Source organism: Cladophialophora yegresii, assembly GCF_000585515.1.
Source record: "Cladophialophora yegresii CBS 114405 chromosome Unknown aczIN-supercont1.6, whole genome shotgun sequence".
Taxonomy (NCBI): Eukaryota; Fungi; Ascomycota; class Eurotiomycetes; order Chaetothyriales; family Herpotrichiellaceae; genus Cladophialophora; species Cladophialophora yegresii.
This window is the reverse complement of record NW_006913050.1, coordinates 309423-328241: the sequence shown is the minus strand read 5'-3', so window position 1 is coordinate 328241 and position 18819 is coordinate 309423. Positions and strand designations below refer to the sequence as shown.

The 18819-nt window shown below is 55.3% G+C and overlaps 7 protein-coding genes across 7 annotated transcripts; 4 read left to right on the top strand and 3 right to left on the bottom strand.

The window, feature by feature from the left end:
• Nucleotides 1-652: 652 nt before the first annotated feature.
• Nucleotides 653-1894, top strand: A1O7_08121 (uncharacterized protein; the record flags this gene model as incomplete). Its single annotated transcript, XM_007762115.1, has 1 exon — nt 653-1894. The coding sequence occupies one exon, from the start codon at nt 653-655 to the stop codon at nt 1892-1894; it is 1242 nt and encodes a 413-aa protein (XP_007760305.1).
• A 143-nt stretch (nt 1895-2037) lies between these two features.
• Nucleotides 2038-3265, bottom strand: A1O7_08120 (uncharacterized protein; the record flags this gene model as incomplete). Its single annotated transcript, XM_007762114.1, has 3 exons — nt 2038-2383; nt 2447-2726; nt 2794-3265. The coding sequence occupies 3 exons, from the start codon at nt 3263-3265 to the stop codon at nt 2038-2040; spliced, it is 1098 nt and encodes a 365-aa protein (XP_007760304.1).
• Nucleotides 3266-3995: 730 nt separating this feature from the next.
• A1O7_08119 (uncharacterized protein) lies at nt 3996-7865 on the top strand (the record flags this gene model as incomplete). The annotated part of the gene is made up of 1 exon (XM_007762113.1): nt 3996-7865. One exon carries the CDS (start codon nt 3996-3998, stop codon nt 7863-7865), a length of 3870 nt encoding a protein of 1289 aa, XP_007760303.1.
• An 814-nt stretch (nt 7866-8679) lies between these two features.
• Nucleotides 8680-10383, top strand: A1O7_08118 (uncharacterized protein; the record flags this gene model as incomplete). Its single annotated transcript, XM_007762112.1, has 2 exons — nt 8680-9692; nt 9747-10383. 2 exons carry the CDS (start codon nt 8680-8682, stop codon nt 10381-10383), a joined length of 1650 nt encoding a protein of 549 aa, XP_007760302.1.
• A 466-nt stretch (nt 10384-10849) lies between these two features.
• A1O7_08117 (molybdopterin molybdotransferase) lies at nt 10850-13072 on the top strand (the record flags this gene model as incomplete). Its single annotated transcript, XM_007762111.1, has 1 exon — nt 10850-13072. One exon carries the CDS (start codon nt 10850-10852, stop codon nt 13070-13072), a length of 2223 nt encoding a protein of 740 aa, XP_007760301.1.
• A 1302-nt stretch (nt 13073-14374) lies between these two features.
• On the bottom strand, nt 14375-17191 carry A1O7_08116 (uncharacterized protein; the record flags this gene model as incomplete). The annotated part of the gene is made up of 1 exon (XM_007762110.1): nt 14375-17191. The coding sequence occupies one exon, from the start codon at nt 17189-17191 to the stop codon at nt 14375-14377; it is 2817 nt and encodes a 938-aa protein (XP_007760300.1).
• Nucleotides 17192-17951: 760 nt separating this feature from the next.
• On the bottom strand, nt 17952-18733 carry A1O7_08115 (V-type H+-transporting ATPase 21kDa proteolipid subunit; the record flags this gene model as incomplete). Its single annotated transcript, XM_007762109.1, has 4 exons — nt 17952-18366; nt 18431-18522; nt 18587-18621; nt 18676-18733. The coding sequence occupies 4 exons, from the start codon at nt 18731-18733 to the stop codon at nt 17952-17954; spliced, it is 600 nt and encodes a 199-aa protein (XP_007760299.1).
• Between the last annotated feature and the right edge of the window lie 86 nt (nt 18734-18819).

The window sequence follows — 18819 nt, the reverse complement described above, 5'->3', positions numbered from 1 at the left end:
CAGAGATGAAAGCTTGAGCAAATGTAGCAGAGGCATAATTGCCGAGTTGAGGCAAACTGCTACGTCTTCGATGTCGACTTTTGTCTCATCACTCGCTCACCTTGTGGTTGGGAGGGCGCGAGTGACAGCTTCTTGTCATCGCACTTTCACGCCATGTTGGCAAACCGGAATGATTCCAGGTTGCTATGCGGATGACAACAAGCAACTGGACCTCGAATTGACTTGCAGTAGCACTGCCATGTCCTCAGATTCGATACTCTGTAATGCTATTGTCGGTGCATTGTTTCACCGGAGTGTAAAGTGTTTCTTCAGGTTAGTCAAGCTGTGCACAGGTAGCTCCTTAGTTGAAGACTGGCTTGCTGCAGTCATGATGGATTGTCTGGCTGTCATTGTTCTGGTTGATCTGCTCCTTTTCATTTAGAATTACATTCTTTTGCCTACGGCGATTGCAGCGTGCTACAGAACGTGGCAAATAACCCTACAAACATCGAACATGAAACACCGACTCCCGATAGATTCGCGTAGCCTTGCATCTTCAGCCTCGTCGTGAAAGCCTCGGCGTGCGTCATATCTGCGAGTCTCGCGGCTTGTCGATCTCTTTTTTCTGTATTGTTGCCTCGGACCTGCATTTCTGGCTGCCAATCTAGGGACCATGGCCGACGAAGACGATCCTGTCGTAGCGTCCTATGATGTCTGCTTGAGTAGTAATGTCTTTTCGGGCGATGCGGGCTCATCGAACTTGTACCTTCTCCAGTACCCGTCCCACCGTCCACGGTCGAAACCATACAATGCCGCCCGATCGCAAGCTCCTACCTTTCTACGCCTCAAGCCCGAAGCTGGCTTCGTGGAGGTTGATGTACCTATCCTAAAACACGAACACTACAATGAGAACCAGGGGCAAAGGTTTGGCAAAGCAATGGCAGACAGCCGCACACTTCAAGCAGGAGGCTCTTACGGGCTGGCTGGTGGCTTTGGCACAGGTTCAGTCCAGCCAAGAGTGCGAGATGTCCCTATGCATGACCAGATAAATGCACCTGTACCCGCATTGGACACTCAGACTTTAGGCGGGAAGATAACCAAACCAACCGCCCGCGACCCCATCTACTTGATCGGCTACGTGCATCAGAACAAAATTCAACTCTCCCACCTGGATGCCATTGTGCAGATGCGCCCTCAGCTGCATCACATTGACGCTGAAGAGGAGCTCAATCAGAAGCGGGCGCAAGGGGGCGCTAATGCTGGCGCTTCAAGACAGAAGCCAGGCATGGAACCACCAGCACCGAAGGTGGAATCGAAGGCCATTGAGATCAAAATCAAAGACAACAAGGATGATATGAAGGATCGGACTATGAAAGACAACGCGCGCCAGCTGCGGGATATTCTGGTGGATCCGTGGCAGAACCACGAATGGGTGGACGAGGACGAAGAGGAGGCCAGGACGGCATTGCGCGCCTCGTTAGGTTCTGCAGACAGTGTTCCTCTGCCCAAACTTCGAAGTGCTCTAGGCAATGGCGATTGGTTAGAAAAGATGAGTGCCCCGCGAGAGGAAGGAAAGAAAGGCCTGCTGTCAAAGCTACGCGGTCGAGAGCGGGAACGGGCACGTAGGAAGAAAGCCGAGGAAGAAAAGCGCCAACGTCAGCGAGAAGCCGCCGGCAATGCACCAGAGTCATCCGGCCCGTTCTTGGACATGAGCGACGACAGTGAGCTGAGCAGTCCCGAAATCACGGATGACGACTTGGCGGACGAAGTCGCGGCATCAGAAATGAAGGCCACAGAGGAGGTGCAGGTCAAGGAGGAGCCAGCCCCTTTTCCGGCCACAAAAAGAAGTCTGCTGGCATCGGCTCCGATACCAAAGAAAAGAGGGCGGCCGCGGAAGAATCCAGCCGCCGAGTAGGCGGCCGACGCGGATGATGTCGCCCGAAGTACTCCTGCTGTAAGCGCGGAATGCTAGGCACACTGTCTACAGGATGTGCGGAGCACATCCCGGTGTTGATACGATAATGATACCCATACTCATGGAGACTCAGGCTAGGAATGTCATCCAGATCCCGCCTTCATTATCATCTGGAATATCTCCAGGTCCTGCTTTGCATCCTTTGCTGTTGTTTTCACCTCTTTCCCATTCGCAGCCACCTGATACAATTCCTTCATCTCGAGGGTGTACGGATCCTCGTACGTCCGTATAGAGGTCGATTCTTTATATACCCCATCGACATTCTCACTGATTGTCATTGTAACTGGTAGACCTTTGATATAGGGTGTGTCGTATTTCACGTGGACAGTCTTCGTCATGCTGTACACCTCAATGTGAGCATCGAATCGAGGAACGCTGTCGAGCCCAGACTCGTATGTCACAGAGAAATTACGGTATTCAAGCAACGCACTAAAATCAATGCCCATCAGCGCTCGACAATCAGCAAGTTAGCTCTACGTAGTGCACAAATACCTCCAGAATGGCAGCTTGAGAGAGGCACCAATTACCCGTTGCGGCATTCCTAATGCCTCTCTCATTGCTGATAAGTCGTGAGAGCCCAGACCACCGAGTAGCCGCCACATCCTCGTTGACTCGGCAGTCACGGTTAGGCCGCATTCGGCTGACAGTGCCTGGTGTGCTATGTCGGACGCTCTGTCATTCTTGTCTTTGACGACTTCTGGTGAGAAATCCGTGAAGACTCTGGGGAAAGTCCCAGATTGAGCAACAAAGTGGCTGTTTGGGCCTATTATGTCTGCGTCGAGGCGGTCTCACTTCAGCGCTCTGACCTCGAAATGTTAACATCGACTGTTATCTCCTACCTCGAACTCGAGCATATAGGATTCTGTCCATGCCGCCAATCTCTGCCACTGCATCAAGAAAGGCAGCAGCATATCGACGCATGTATCCGACCATGACTCTGCCCTTCGATCTCTGCTCAGCCTCAATGATGGCATCCGCATCCCTCATGCACAAGGCCATCGGCTTCTCGATGAAGACATGCTTATCATGCCTCAGCCCTTCAATGACATGGATCGCATGATATTCGTCTGAACTGGCGATGAAGACCAGTTCGACTTCCGGCGACGCACAAAGCTCGGCAGGGTTCTGCGTCGTCTGGGGGATGTGGTTAATAACCTTCTGAGCATTGTGCTTCAAGGACTCCGCCGAGACATCGCACAAGTACGTGATAGTGAACAGGTGGGAAAGAAAGCACAAGGTTGGGATGTGTGCCACCTGTGTAATCTCGCCACAACCTATGATTCCAACCTTGACGATTCTAGTAGCGGCCATCGTCGCGTCTGAAGCTTCCGCGTCGGGTGAGAGCAGTAACACGGGGTGGCGACGGGAGCCTGAACTTCGAGGTCAGACACGATTGGCTGAAGCTCGTACCGCACGTGACTGCGGCCAATGCTTCTCCTGAGCCGAAATGGATTTTTTGCCATAGCAGTTATTGAACTCGGTTCATCCTCACTTTATCACCCGTCTTGTACCATCGTCTTGTTTTAAATTTGTTGTCGCTCGGTTGACTATTGCGTATTGTCCTGCGATGATAGATTCGTTCGTCGAGCCGGACTGCTGCAGTTAGGAGGGTTCCGTTCGCCCAGGGTTTCGCGCGATGCTGCGCACGCGAGCCACAGCCAGTTCAAGATATGCCCTCTCATATGCTGAACAGGCGGCAGGAAGGATACAGCTTCCATGGCTGTGTCCCGCACTCGGTCAGCCTCATCATTCAAGGCGGCAGCATCGAACGATAACAACCCGACCTACGATATCGCGCTCCAAGACACTCCCTGCGCCTGTCACCCAGTCGAGGCATCTTGCTTCTCCCGCGGCTGTCGCCGACTCCTTCGATCGTGGTGATGATTACATCCCATTCGCCTACAGGTACCGCGATCACTCTCTCACTCGGGATCCGCGTCTTCCTCGAAATGGGGATCTTTCGCCCTTCGACCTTTCCCAGATATTGATGCTCGACGTTGCAGAGCTTCCTGAAGATAGCATCGATACTCAGGGGGTTGCAATGAGGAACATCGATGAAATTGAGGCGACACTGGATGCGTGCTTACAAGTACATCGGTGGGACCGGGCGTTCGCGCTGCTGTCACAACTCAGCCTTTTCTGCCATCACAATCCCGCCCGGTTACGGAACTCCTTCAACCGCATACTTACAGCGTTGGTGGATGATCTGATCTGGAACCGCAATGCCGAACACGAGAAACGTATCAACGAGTGGATCGAAGTGCACATGCGAAAGGCAGACCTCGAGCCGGACGCACGTACGTTTGCCCTGAAATTAAAGGCAGCACTCGAAACGCTGCTAGGATCAAAGCGAGACCGCACCGTTCGCCGCTACTGGGACATGACGAAGAGGTACGCCCTGGAAGGTAAGGTTCTGGGGATGCGAGATGTGCTGGACGATCGGGATCTCGGCCGGCTGTCAGAAATATGCACCCTCGATGTTGCCACTCCACGAGTAGAGTCTACCACTATCACTTTCAGACCAGATGCAGCAGCATTGCCAGAGCCTTCGGACAAAGTGGAGGCTCACATCCGAGAAACAGAGCAGAAAGGTCTGGGTCTGTCTTCTCTCCGACAGTCCCTATCTCTCTTCTCCGAACAGACTCCGAACGTGACTGATTCGACGACGACGGAAGACCCTCTCGCGCAAAGACAGCGCAGGTTGGAAAGAGACGCTATCCAATCTGCCCTTCAGAGATGGCAGACCGAATTCCAAAAGAGAGCAAGGATGGGTGTCATGCCGACTGATCTTGCATACGGACAAATCGGGGCTTTGCTCTGGCAATGGCATGAGATGTTGGCCGAGAAGATTAGGCACGAAATCAAGCTGGCCAGGGAAGAAGATTTGGTACCTGGAACAAAGACTCCACAACAGAAGCTCCGTGCTGAATGTACTCCCTTCCTCGAGCTTCTCGAGCCTGAACACGTGGCGGCCATAACATCAATTGCTCTGATGCAGATAATGAGCAAATTCGGCGCAACAAAGTCGATCAAGCTTGTGAAGCTCGTCACTGCGCTCGGACAACTCCTCGAACACGAGTATAATGCGACAACGACCAATCAGAGGAAAAGCGCTTTCTATAAAGCTGCCAAAAAAGCAGAAAAGGGCCAAGGAGATCTCGGTTCGTTCCTCGAATCGGCCGAAACCATGGAGACGCACCTTTACAGACGCTCGTCCCATCACGCCGCTAAGCCTTTCATGTACACTCCTGGGTGGACAAAAGCGATACACGGTAAAATTGGCGCTGTCCTTTGCGAACTCATGTTTGATACGGCAAAGATCACAGTACGCAGGGAGAATCCTGCGACTGGGGCGATACTTTCATTGCCTCAGCCGGTCTTTCTGCACTCGACCGCCTACTCAAATGGCAAAAGGGTTGGAGTGGTGTCCTTGCACGAAGATTTTGTCAAGATATTGGTCACTCAGCCTGCTGAGCATCTGATTGCCAAGCAACTCCCTATGGTGTGCCCGCCGAAGCCTTGGAAGAGCTTCCGTGATGGAGGTTATTTGGAGTCCAAGCAGCCATTTCTGCGTATCAAACACAACGAAACGGCGCAGAAGGACTATGCTATTGCCGCGGCCAGCCGTGGTGATTTGGACCAGCTTTTCGCCGGTGTAGATGTCCTTGGCCAGACGGGGTGGCGCATTAACAAGAATGTCTTTACGGTCATGCTCGAAGCATGGAACAGCGGGGAAGAAGTCGCCAATCTTCCTCCTCTCAACAAAGTCTTCCCTGATATCGATCGACCGGGCGAAAATGCTTCCCCAAGAGATCGCTGGGAATGGTTCTCAAAGATGAGGGCAGTCGATAACGAGAAGAGTGGCCTTCATTCGAATCGGTGTTTCCAGAACTTCCAGATGGAGATTGCTAAAGCTTACTTGGACGAGACGTTCTACTTGCCGCATAACATCGACTTCCGTGGACGGGCATATCCTATCCCGCCTTATCTTAATCAGATGGGCGCGGACAATTGCCGTGGACTCCTCCTGTTCGATCATGGTCGCGAGCTCGGCGCCGAGGGTTTGCGGTGGTTGAAAATTCACTTGTCTAATGTCTATGGGTATGACAAGGCCAGCTTGTCTGACCGCGCACAATTTCCCATGGATCACCTCAGCGACATATACGACTCTGTGAGGAACCCGCTCAGTGGACGGCGATGGTGGCTCGGGGCAGAGGACCCCTGGCAGTGCCTGGCCACCTGTTTCGAACTCACCAATGCACTCGACAGCCCGGACCCAACTAGTTTTGTTTCCCGACTACCAATTCACCAAGACGGCTCCTGCAACGGATTGCAACACTATGCTGCCCTTGGTGGTGATATCGCTGGGGCGCGACAGGTTAATCTAGAGCCGGGTGATAAGCCTGCCGATGTCTACACCGGAGTGTGCGAGTTGGTCAAGGCCGAGATCAAAGAAGATGCCGCCAATGGCGATGAGTTGGCGAAAGCGCTTGATGGGAGAGTCACCAGGAAGGTCGTCAAACAGACCGTCATGACAAACGTCTATGGTGTCACGTTTCTCGGGGCCATTCGACAAGTGCGCAAGCAAGTCGAGTCCTTGCTTCCGGAGATCGAAGCAGCCGGACAGTCGGGTAAGGCGGCTACATACATCGCAAGGAAGATCTTCAAGGGTCTTGGAGCGTTGTTTAGTGGCGCGCATGAGATCCAGTACTGGCTCGGCGACTGCGCGAATCGTATCAGCTCATCCATCTCCCCTGCGCAACAAGACAAGATCTATGAAGATGTGTTCTTGTCCGACCACAAAGCTAAAGCTTTTGCCGGCGCAAGGAGAACCAAAACCAAGGGCAAGGAAGTCTTGGAGTCTTCGACATTCCGGTCACCCGTCATTTGGACCACGCCTCTCAAACTCCCTGTCGTGCAGCCATATCGCATCAACAAAGGCCAAAGGATCCGGACTAATCTACAGAGCATCATGCTCGCCCAGCCGAGCGCGGCAGATTCTGTCAACAAGCGAAAGCAATTGCAGGCGTTTCCCCCGAATTTCATCCACTCCCTGGATGCCACACATATGATTCTGTCGGCACTCAAGGCTAACGAAGTCGGTCTAAGCTTTTCAGCCGTGCACGACAGTTTCTGGACTCACGCAGCCGACGTCGATACGCTCAACGTACTGCTGCGAGACGCCTTCATCCGCATGCACAGTGACGACATTGTTGGAAGGCTCGCAGCAGAATTCAACAAACGCTACGACGGACACTACTACCTTGCTCAAATCAACAAAAACAATGTGCTCGGCCGGGCTATCGCCAAGTACCGCAGAGAGCTAGTGGAAGCGGGCGTGTTCCCAAAGGGCAGTGGCGCAAAAGCGGTTCAACAGCAGCGGCACGTCGAGCTCGCACGGGAAGTGCGTAAAAAGAAGCTCATGGCAAGCGAGGATCCCGCCGAGCGCAAAGAAGGTGAAGAAATGGTTACCGCCGCAGCCCTTTATGAGGAGCACAACGGAGACCGGTATCTTTCCACTCGAGACTCACTGGGGGAGACGGCAATTGGCATGGTCCCCGAGTCTGCCGAGATTGCGGACGAAGTGGTCCTGGACAAGGCGCTAAACGATAGCGAGGTGGCTAGCGACGTCGATCTTGCTGGCACGCTGGATCCGCTGAGAGACTCGGTGGCCAACGAGAATGACGAGGACATCGTCGAAGCGGGAGATCATCCCAGTGCATCAGATCCCACCAACGACAGTCACGATGTTAACGTCTTTGGACAGAAAGTCCGCAAGCCGAAGAAGCAGAACAAACAGGGTCAGAGCCAGCAGACGTGGGTGTGGTTGCCGATCAAGTTCCGACCTGTGCCACAGAAGGGGGACTTTGACGTTAAGAGATTGAAGGATAGCGTTTACTTCTTCTCATGATTGATTGTATTAAAGAGGAGGCGTTTCTGGCGGATGTGAAAATGGTCACCATGTCACCATCAGCATGGAGTTCGGAGATGCTACGAGTCCACGAGGGGACTCTCTTCCATGACAAAAAGTTGCATAGCTGGCGTGCGTGCATGGGACTCTAGGAAAGGCATGGGTGAAAGACCCTGTACAGTGTAGATTGGCCAAGCTTGTGCCCAACTTCATGTAGATATACCGGCCGCTTTGCTGGAACTTGAGCGCTGCCATATGCGGCGGTGCCTCTGAAATCGACAGCTGCATTGACAGCTTTGTACAAAGATGCATACAACTTACGTCGAGCGTGACTGTTCCGCAGACGATGTTTGGTCGTGCTTGGGCAGCATGGTTCCTGTCAACCGGAGCCACTGAGCAGATGAATAGACTCAAGTTGAGGACGCCACGACGGCCCCGTGCTGCCCAAAGTTGCCCATGCTTGCGAGCTTGATTCGGCTAGGCGTCACGGGCCGACAAGGGTACGGAGCAAGACTGATACGAAGTGCTTCCCGCCACGTACTCGTATCCGTCGAGATAACGTTGTACCCAGGCAACCACTTGCGCATTCCGACACTCCTGCGCATATGGCGAGTGTGGCTGTCCACGGGTCATAGCCACTACGTGCTCCCGCATGGAGATGACTGCTTAGGTGCGGGAATACCTGCCGCGAGAATGCCCGATGTGCGCGAGGTCTGAGAACGTAACACGCAGATAAATAGACGGCTTGAAAGAGTATGTACCAAGGACTGGGACCGATACACGGTCAGTCAGTGTCTATCTCAACACTGCCGTCATGCACTACTGGCGAGGCGTCATCACGCACCTGAGCATTGTGCTCGCCCAGCCTACGTATCTGGCTGTCAGACATTTCCTTGGCCATGTGTCTTTTCAGTCCAGCCATCCGCTCTATGTAGCGACACACGTCGCGGTATGGGTGTATATCGCGACGCGGATCACCATACCCTTCTTCAAATCACCGCTGCGTCGACTACCCTCACCACCGGGGGAGAAATTCCTACTATGTCACCTGAATTTTAACGGAGGACAGCCTCCGACGACCATTATGGAAGACATGGTGAACAGCATGCCCAACGACGGTATTCTCGTCGTGTGGCTACCGCTCTACCTGTCGTGCGAGATCATTGTGACCCGCCCAGACACCCTGATGGATATGCTCAACTCGCACAACTACGACTGGGAGAAGCCGCCCTTTATCAGGAAAGCCCTGGCTGGGATCGTGGGCGAGGGACTGGTGAATGTCGAGGGCGCGAAGCACAAGGCCATGAGACGGGTCGTGGCACCGGCCTTTTCCGGGCGCCATATTCGCGAGCTGGCCCCGCTGTTCTACTCCAAGGGTCTCGCGCTCGCGGCCGTGATGGCTCACCAAGTGAGAGACTCTAGCGATGGAGTATTGGACGTGACGGGGCCAGTGTCTCGCGCGGCGCTGGATATCATCGGTGCGGCGGGAGTAGGCATGGACTTCGACACTCTCGAAAACGAAAACTCGCGGCTGGCGAAGCTCTACCAGACGGTCACGAACGCGCCCGCTTTCTTCTTGTTGGTCAGCATGCTGTTTCCCCGGTGGCTTCTCCGGCGGCTGAAAGGGACGGGCTTCGCGCGGACGATTGAAGCACAGTTGCAACTGCACGACGAGATTCGTAAGTTGATGCAGGAAAAGAAGGCACTGTTACGTGAAGAGAAATCAGATGCACACGACGTCAACGACATCATCGCGAGTATCATGAGAGCTGGGGACTTCTCTGACGACTACCTCGTGAGTCAGATGCTCACCTTCCTCGCCGCAGGGTAAGCCGTCCCTTCCTTACTACCACGTTCGGATCCGCCTGACGCGTGATCTAGCCACGATACAGTCGCCTCGGCCCTGACATGGGCACTGATGCTCCTTGCGCAACACCCGCGAGTCCAAGATCGTCTCCACGCCGAATGCAACGCGAAACTAGCGCACTTGCCGACATCAGAAGTCGGCGCCTCGACCTTCGAGCCCGAGAACATGCCCTTCCTGACGGCCGTCTGCAACGAGACGCTGCGCTTGTACCCTCCCGCGCCCTCGACGGCTCGACACGCCGTCGTCGACACAACCGTCGGAGACGTGCGCGTTCCCAAAGGCACCGTCGCCACAGTCAGCCCGTGGGCCATCAATCGGAGTCGAGCTCTCTGGGGCGCTGACGCCGCTGAATTTAACCCAGATCGATGGCTTGAGGGGCCCCATGCAGCCGCCGGCGGAGCGGAGAGCCCATATGCCTTTCTCGCCTTCTTGCATGGGCCGAGGAGCTGCATCGGGCAGAGCTTCGCACGGCTGGAGGTAAAATGTCTACTAGCCGCGCTGGTGACGAGATTCAGATTTGAAATCGCGGACCCTGGCCGGAAGATCAAGGTCGTTGGGTTCGTCACCATCAAACCACAGGGGGGTTTGAGGTTGAAGGTGCATGATCGTAAGGAGAGAGTTGATGGTGCAAATGCTGAAAGCCATGGCTAGAGCTGATGAGCATTGGCAGCCAGTCGAGCGATGCAGGTCGCTCAGTGTAACGAGTCTGGGCTGATCTCTGCTCATTCCTGAGGTCCTAACGCTCAGGGTACCAGATGGGTATCTCATCTCACCTATCAGTCCTGAAAGGGGGCATGTCCACTTAGTCATACATTTATCGCCCGATAGTTGCATGATAGCCGCCGTAGCACCTTTCACTACATAAGCCGTTTTGCATTTCTCTTGAAATGAAGGTGGTGGAGTAAGATGGACGCTGGAAGGACAACGGAGCCAGTTGCTGTGAGAACCGGGAGAAACGTTCCGCCGTAGGCCGCGGACCCGGATGACTAAGCGGACTTCTTCCCCAGCCTTCTCTGTACACAACCTCTGTCCAATGCTCAGACTTCTATATCTTCATAACCCTCACACAGCTCTCGTTACACGGTCCGCAATTCCAGGCAAGACGTCTTGGCCTGCGATGGCCCTCCTCCGCCCCGCCATTCTAGTCGTCTCCGACACCGCGGCCTCGGACCCGTCCACGGACAAAGCAATCCCCACGCTCAGCGACGTGCTCGCCCAGGACGGAGCTGGGAAGTGGACCGACCCGTTAACAGCGATCGTAAAGGACGACGTGCTCGAGATCCAGAGGGCTGTCCGCTCCTGGACGGACACGGAGAATGATAGTACGGTCAACCTGGTCATCACGACCGGCGGCACCGGCTTCGCCAGGCGAGATTTCACCCCCGAGGCGATCGCGCCTCTCCTGCACAGACAAGCTCCGGGGATCGTGCACGCCATGCTGGCGGCCTCGTTCCAAGTGACGCCCTTTGCGATGATGGCTCGACCCGTCGCGGGCGTACGCAACAAATCGATTGTCATCACCCTGCCGGGAAGTCCCAAGGGGGCCAAGGAGAATTTGCAAGCAGTGGTGAAGCTCTTGCCGCATGCGTGCTTTCAGGCTGCGGGGGAGGACTCGCGGGCTGCGCATTCAGGTGGGCTGAAGAAGCTGGAGAGGGAGGCCGGTGTTGATTCCTCATCTTCGGCAGGGAATGGTGCTCCTCTGCCAGGCGGAGCTTCTACGGACAATAATTCCCATTCACATTCACACTCACATTCACATCAACATGACCACAGTCACAGTCACGACCACGACCACAGCCATTCGCATGGCCATGGCCACAGAATCCCAAAGGCTCACACCACCCTCGAAGAACGACCACACCTCCAATCCAATGACCCCCGTCTCGGTGCCAGCAAGCGGTACCGCTCGTCACCCTACCCGATGCTCAGCGTGGCGGAAGCCGTGTCGGTGATTTTGGAGAATACGCCCTGCCCCAAAGTCGAAGTGCGAGATCTTTCACCCGACCTGGTAGGCTACGTGGTCGCCGAGGACATCTACGCCAAGGAAGCCGTGCCGGCGTACCGAGCGAGCTTGGTGGACGGATACGCCGTGATCGTGGGGGACAAACGCGGCGCGGATGTAGTACCGGTCGCCAATGCGCAATCTGTATCTGGCACTGGCACCAAAGGCACCTTCCCCGTCGCCTCGGTGTCCCACGCCCAAGCCACATCCCTCCCACCCCCTCTGCAGCCCGGCCAAATCGCGCGCATCACCACGGGCGCCCCGCTCCCCGAAAACGCCAACGCAGTAGTCATGGTGGAAGACACCGTGATCGCGACCCTCAGCCCCGACGGGCTCGAAGAGTCGACAGTCGAGATCCTGACAGACAAGATCGTCCCGGGCGAAAACATCCGCGAACCGGGCTCAGACGTGCAACTCAACGACCTCGTCCTCGTAAAGGGCACCCAATTGACGGCCCTGGGAGGCGAGATCGGCGTCCTCGCGGCTTGCGGCACGCGCAAGGTGCCCGTCTACCGCAAACCGCGCGTCGGCGTGCTCTCCACGGGCGACGAAGTCACGGACATAACACACCCGGGCCCGCTCACGGGCGGGATGATCCGCGACAGTAATCGACCCGCACTGCTGAGTGTACTCCGCGGATGGGGCCTGTGCGAGGAAGTCGTGGACCTGCACGTCGCGCGCGACACGCCCGCTTCGGAACTGGAGCTCAAGCTGCGTGACGCGTTCCGACTACGCGGTGTCGACGTGGTGGTCACGACGGGCGGCGTGAGCATGGGCGAGCTCGACCTGCTGAAGCCGACGATCGAGCGCGCCCTAGGCGGGACCGTCCATTTCGGGCGAGTCAGCATGAAGCCGGGGAAACCGACAACGTTTGCGAGCGTGGAGATTAAGAATGGCGATCTTGGTTCGGGCACCGCTGGCACCGCTGGTGCCGCCACACCCGCCTCAAGCGAGCCCAACGGTGACTCCCGCCGCCGTCACCTCATCTTCGGCCTCCCCGGCAACCCCGCCAGCGCCCTCGTCACAGCCAACCTCTTCCTCCTCCCCTGTCTACAAAAACTCGTCGGCATCCCCTCTCCGACGGGCCTCCCTCGCGTGGTAGTCCGCGCGGCAGGGAAATTGCGGTGCGACCCCGCGCGCACGGAATACCATCGCGCCGTCGTCTCGGACGACGGACACGGCCGGCTCGTCGCGCGGAGTACGGGCATGCAGCGGAGTTCACGGGTCGGGAGCGTCGCCAGCGCGAATGCCCTGCTCGTTATGCCTAGTAGGGAGGGCTTCGTTGAGGAGGGGGCCGAGTGTGAGGCTTTGATGATGGGGTTGGTTAGGGGGTTTTGAGAATTTTGCGGGGCGTAGCGGAGCAGTTGTAGTTTAAAGGTTGGGTCGGTGACAGGAGCAAGACGGCAAAGATTGATCTCATGGCTGCGCTGTGGTGGCTGTGGCACTAAAGTACTGTAGGTACTCTGGTATGTATAAGGCCTCCGCGAGCTCTTGCTCTGGCCCTGTCCACTCGCCTATGTCGCCGGCTTTTAGACTGTCTCGCCGTCCCGGTGCCGAGGTGTCACTCACTGCGGCATCTCGCCGTCTCGATGCTGGAGGTCTCAGTTTATCGGTTCATGCGTCGTCCAACTACTAATTATGTAACATCGTCTCTATCACGACACTAAGATATAGAAAGACAGATGTTTGTTAATTTAGTCTGGCGAGATCGAGCTCCTTGCTAATTACTGAAGTACTACAGTAATTAAGTACTGTACACTTACTTCTCCCTTGGCTTCTCAGTACTGTACCCTTAATTACTTCTCTCTGGGCTTCTCAGTACAGTTTCATCCTCGTCTTATGTATGGTGCCGGCTCGCAGTTCAATGCCGCAGGGATTCCTGCGTCGGGGTTCATTAAGCTGTTGCCTCCTACCATGGCGATGTCAAAATCCGTCACAGCCTTGTATATGAAACGGTAGAGGGATGTTTGTTAGTCACCGTCTACATAGAAACATGATCTACTGCCCAGCGATAGTCCAGTGCTTGCGCTTGTCCTTCCACTAACTATAGTATCTCACCGGATTCCTGCTCTCACTGTTCCCATGCTGAAGGTATACCTCCATCTGTTTATTCATCCCTTGTATCTATCGTGACGATATTGTATCCAGCACAATCTTGAACATGGGAACGAAGGTGTCTATTCATTAGTCACGGCTGCGATATGACTCATGCTCAAGGCACGCCGCGCACTCGGCCAACCACAGATCTACGACTTGTCACTTGTACAAGATTATTGACATCAGTCTGTTCTGTCGGCCTATTCATTCGGCAGATTCTATTCCTACTTCGGGGTATCAATACGAAAACAACGCAATGTCATGAGCGGTACACCTGCTGATCCTCTCCACGCCAGTCTATAGTGGCACAGGTCGGTAGTCCCATCTCATCCCTGCCCTTCCCTGTGTCGCCGCCAGCTCTATGGCCGTTACTCCGTACTGAATCAACCGTGCGATGCTACCCATGCTCGAACGCCATGAGTGCCAAAAGATGCAATATGCACCACACCAAACCAAACACTGACCCGCTCAGCCAGGGATATACCCCGTTTGAACTCCCTCTTCTTCACAGCTCTCAACGCCGGCAAAAAAGCACTCCCCTGGTCATCCCGGGATATCCCCCCTTTTGAATTCCCTCTTCTTGACAGCCCTCAACGCCGGCAATGTATGGCTCTTCCCCGGCCCCCTCCCGATCTCTACGACCAGAAACCTGACAAAGTCTTGCAGTAACCAATAGCTGCTATGCGCGCTGAGCATGTTCAAGTATTGAAACTCCAACGGTCCAGCGCCTGCCGATAGGAACCAATCGATCTGTCCGTTCTCGTTGAGCAGATACATGCGTTTCTCGGCAATTTCCTCCCTCGAGAAGTTGTGCGTTTCCAACTCGACGGTACTAGGCATTTGCTGGAGCTCCGGACGTACGGGTGGCGCGGCCGTCGCGTATGCGTCACCCGCAGTACTTGACGCCAGGTGCAAATGTCTGCCCACGCGAGTCATGAAGCCGACACTGGCGCTGGGGATGATGGCGGGTTGAAGAGACCTGGCGTACAGTTCATCGACGGAAGCGTTTTGCAGATACGAGATGGGATCGTTCCTGTGGACTATGTTGTAGATGTTGTCCACGGCCAGACACCCGTACGTGGCTTCGCTAGCAATACCTGGCTGTCCATCTTCGCCTTCCATGCCAGGTTTGTCCCGACCCTTCCGGGGGACAAGATTGGCATTATGGAGAAGCAGGAAGAAGCCGGAAGGGCTGCCACAGGAGAACAGATTGGTGGTGTCGAATTCGAAAAACTTCTGGCTCGGCCTTTTGGGATCAAGTTTGATGTCCTTCCCTATCCGAGTCGGCTGCTGTCCGAGTATTTCCATGGCCATCACGGAGCCCAGTGAGTGAGCGACCAGGTGGACGCGGCCATAGTCTTCGAACCCAGGATTGTTTCGACACCATAGTCGGTAGACCCTGTTCGCTTCTCGGATGACTGCTGAAGTCATCTTCTCCTTGTGATGCGACATGTAGTATGGAATGTCCAGCATCACGTCGCTGATGACCGATCGGACCGCTGGAAGACTGTCCGGCGTGATGTCCTTCAGCCCGAATTTGTTCTCCGTTTCCTCCGAGGTGGTCTTGATGTCTTCATCAAAGGACAAGGTCAGTCTCCAATTCACCGGCAAAACCATAATACCCGTCCCATGCCTCAAATTGCCCTTGACCACCTCCGTGGCTAGCTCGACATTAAACTCGCGCCTCAAGCTATTGATGGCGTGAGTGAAGTGGAAACTGTCCACCCTTTCCGAGAGCTTCTGGCCGATGCCGTGGATGACCAGGACAAGGTCACTAACCTTTGGCCCGGCACTCGCTTGGCCACACGCTGCACAAGACATCCGTCGACCTCGCGTGGTGGCGTCCCCGGACTGCGACATATACGCGCCAACCTTGGCGTGCGCAGTTTTCGCATCCATCTTTGGGTCAGGATGGATCTTCAACCAGGCTTTGCGATCGAAGCCACGGACAACAGCAACGCCTATCTGTCTTCCCTTGCGCAGGGAGCTCAGGGGTCGACGATTCTGAGATATTGATGGTAGCAAGTTAGGCTTCAAGATCTGCGCATTTCGAGCATCGGTGTAGATGACGCTGTGGGTGGCAAACAGTCGCCTTGTCCAGGCCTTTTGCGGATCTGCCGCTGCGTTCTGAACCGTCTCCGGCAGCTCCTGGCTCCTCGGCCGCTCGGTCTGGTCTGACTCTTTCATGTCGAGGCTGGTGGAAGGTCTGCTGGTCTTCGAATCTTCGGGCCACAACTTATGTACGACCTTCATCTCAGCAGCAGCACCGTTGTCGATACACGCCTGCAATTCTTCCTGGTACGAGGGTGCAAACGGTTTGATGTACTCGTAGCCCACCTCCAACCGGTTGGCCACTTCGGCGGGCACCGGCAACATGGTGTCTTTGTAGAACCATGTGGCACGTATGACATTCGAGGTATCGTTGATTGGGGACCAGTATATAGGTTTCATCACGAGTTCGGGCAGCTCGACCAAATGTAGCTTGGAGACCCCAACAGGGACAAACGCCTTCTCGGCCTCGTCCTCTTTGCCCTTGCCATGACGTCCAGCGCTTCTAGAACGACTTCTAGATTCTGCGTCCGAAATGTCAGGGTTGGTATACCCAGTTCCATGTGGCAGGGAAGAACTGATATTGCGTTCACTGGGAGCTCGCGCAAAGGGTCGACCGCTAATGTTGGATCCAGGATCAGCCGTTGGCTGAGCTCCGGATAGACCGTCTTCATCAAGCTTGGGCCGCTTCGGAGAAGAGTCGCGGCTCTTCTTGCCTTCCTTGTGTCGGTGGCGGAACGGTGAGCGGTGCTTCCTGTGCTTGCCTGGATCTTTGCTTGGTTGCAGCTGGGGTTCGGAGCTTTCACGCAGCTCTTCAGCATCCACTGGCCTGGCGTTGCGCTGCGGATCGACAGGCGTGTGTTCCAGCATAACATCCGAGCTTGAGGCCGGCACTTCTGCAGACGGTTTTGTGCGGCCGCGTGAACTGGTCTTGCTGCCAGAGGCTCCCGAGGCCGTTGCCCTGGACATTGCTCGGCTTAAAAATGGGAAAGAGAAGACTCCTGTAGCAAGATTCCTCCTCCTTTCCCGCTCCTCCTCGTCGAGGTCTTCACCGCTTCTCTGGAGGGCTTGCCATGCTTCTTCCAAGGCAGCATTGTCTCGCGGCGAGAATGGCTGTGGCGGTAGGTCGGTGGCCTTGTCTGCAGATGCAGGTGGGAGAGGAGACAGAGGATCGTCTATGGGTAGCAAGGACACGTAGAAGAACTGCGCTCCGACAGTGGGAGGTGCTTGGCCATCCTCGACGGCTTCCTCGTGTGGCTCTTCGTCGTGAAAGGCACAGGTAGGCCCCAGCGAGTGCACAGGTTGAGCCATGGGTATTGCCGGGCACAAATATAATGTGCTCTCTCTTTCAACAATGTTCCGGCCAGAGGTGAGTATCGGAAGGGAGCCTGTGGTCGGGCCTAGTCCATATCGTTTCTGCCAGGCATCGTGGCAGTCCCTTCCTGCCGCACCGATCTCTTAGGGCGCGGGTGTGTACAACGCAGGAAGGAAAAAGGAGATTAAATGCAATTTCAAGTTCCTACCTGTCGTGCCGGATCACATGGTGGAAGTCTGGATGCTGTACACAAAATCCCAGGGCGGTTCTGGAGCCGCAACACAATGACGTAGGCACCTGCAGCCACTTGGCAAACTACCTAGGTACTTTGACCATGCAGCGGGTGTACGAGGCCACTCAACAGAGCGCGGCAGCATGAGGCTGGCACAGCTGTAAACCCGCTGAGCGAGACTTAAAGTCGGAGTGCTAGATTATATCATCGCTGTCTATGCAGCAGACTGCTGGGAGTACAGGGGTCCCCCAGCTAGCTGCTAAAACATTCCCCCGGGGCCCATCAACACGAAGCCTGGGAGAGGGTGTGTAATATATGGTGGGATTCACGTCGTCCGATTTCCTCCAGATCTGCCTCCTCGCTGAACTGCTCGTTGGCGCCATCGTCATGTTCCGTCCCTAGTCGTTCTTCTTCCCAGATAGTCCCTGCTGAGACCATCCTACCGGCAGCGGTCTGTCCGCAAACCTGGTCGTTGGGAGATGTGAGATACGTCGGTGGTATCGTCTTGGTGAAGGGCATCGCAGTCATGACGAGAATTCGGCCGCCTTCGAGCTCACCAAAAGCCCAATAATCAATCCAAACAGCCCCAGCACACTTGAGAAGATCTCAATGACCAACACCTTGACAAACATCGTTGCATCCGCCGCATCTGCGAGCGCCGCACTGCTCCCATTGATGCCCACACTGACACCACAGATCAAATTGCACATTCCAACTGTCAACCCAGCCCAGAATAGTGCGTAGCCAGTGTAGTAATTCGATCCCGTGTAGAGTGCCTCTTCCGGTACCATGGATAGTTTCGAGGCGAACACGATGGACATGATGACGCCGTAGATGGCCACGACTTCGCAGAAGATGATGGAAATGAGGTTCTTCGTTCGTATCCGTGGTGCCTTGACGCCACCGCCGAGGATGGAGGTGCCGGTGATGAAGATTCCCCTGTGAAAGAGTAAAGGTCAGCATGACTACCATAAGCGCATATTGTGGTTCTCGTCTTGCTTACCATGCTGCTCCCACCACCGACAACCCTATGCAGAGTCCAATGCCCAAGTCCGCCCATGCGTACGGCGACACTGTCTCAAGGAATTGTCCAACCTGTAACTCACGGATTAGACTTCAATCGCGACCACAAAGATGATTCCGCGCGAGTGCTGCGTACATTGAATTGTTCGCCTTCGCCATTGAAGAGCATATCTGCCAGCAGCTATTAGCCGTCCACTTCGCAAAGACGTCGGGAAGCGGTCTTACAAAGCCCGATGACGCCTAAGGCACCAAGTGCGCCGCCGGTAGGGTAGATGAGACTCATCTCGCAACCTCGCCCCCGACAAAGTCCGCGAGAAGAGCTGTTCAAAGGTGGGGAGGATTGTCAGGAAGACGAGGAGCTCATGATGC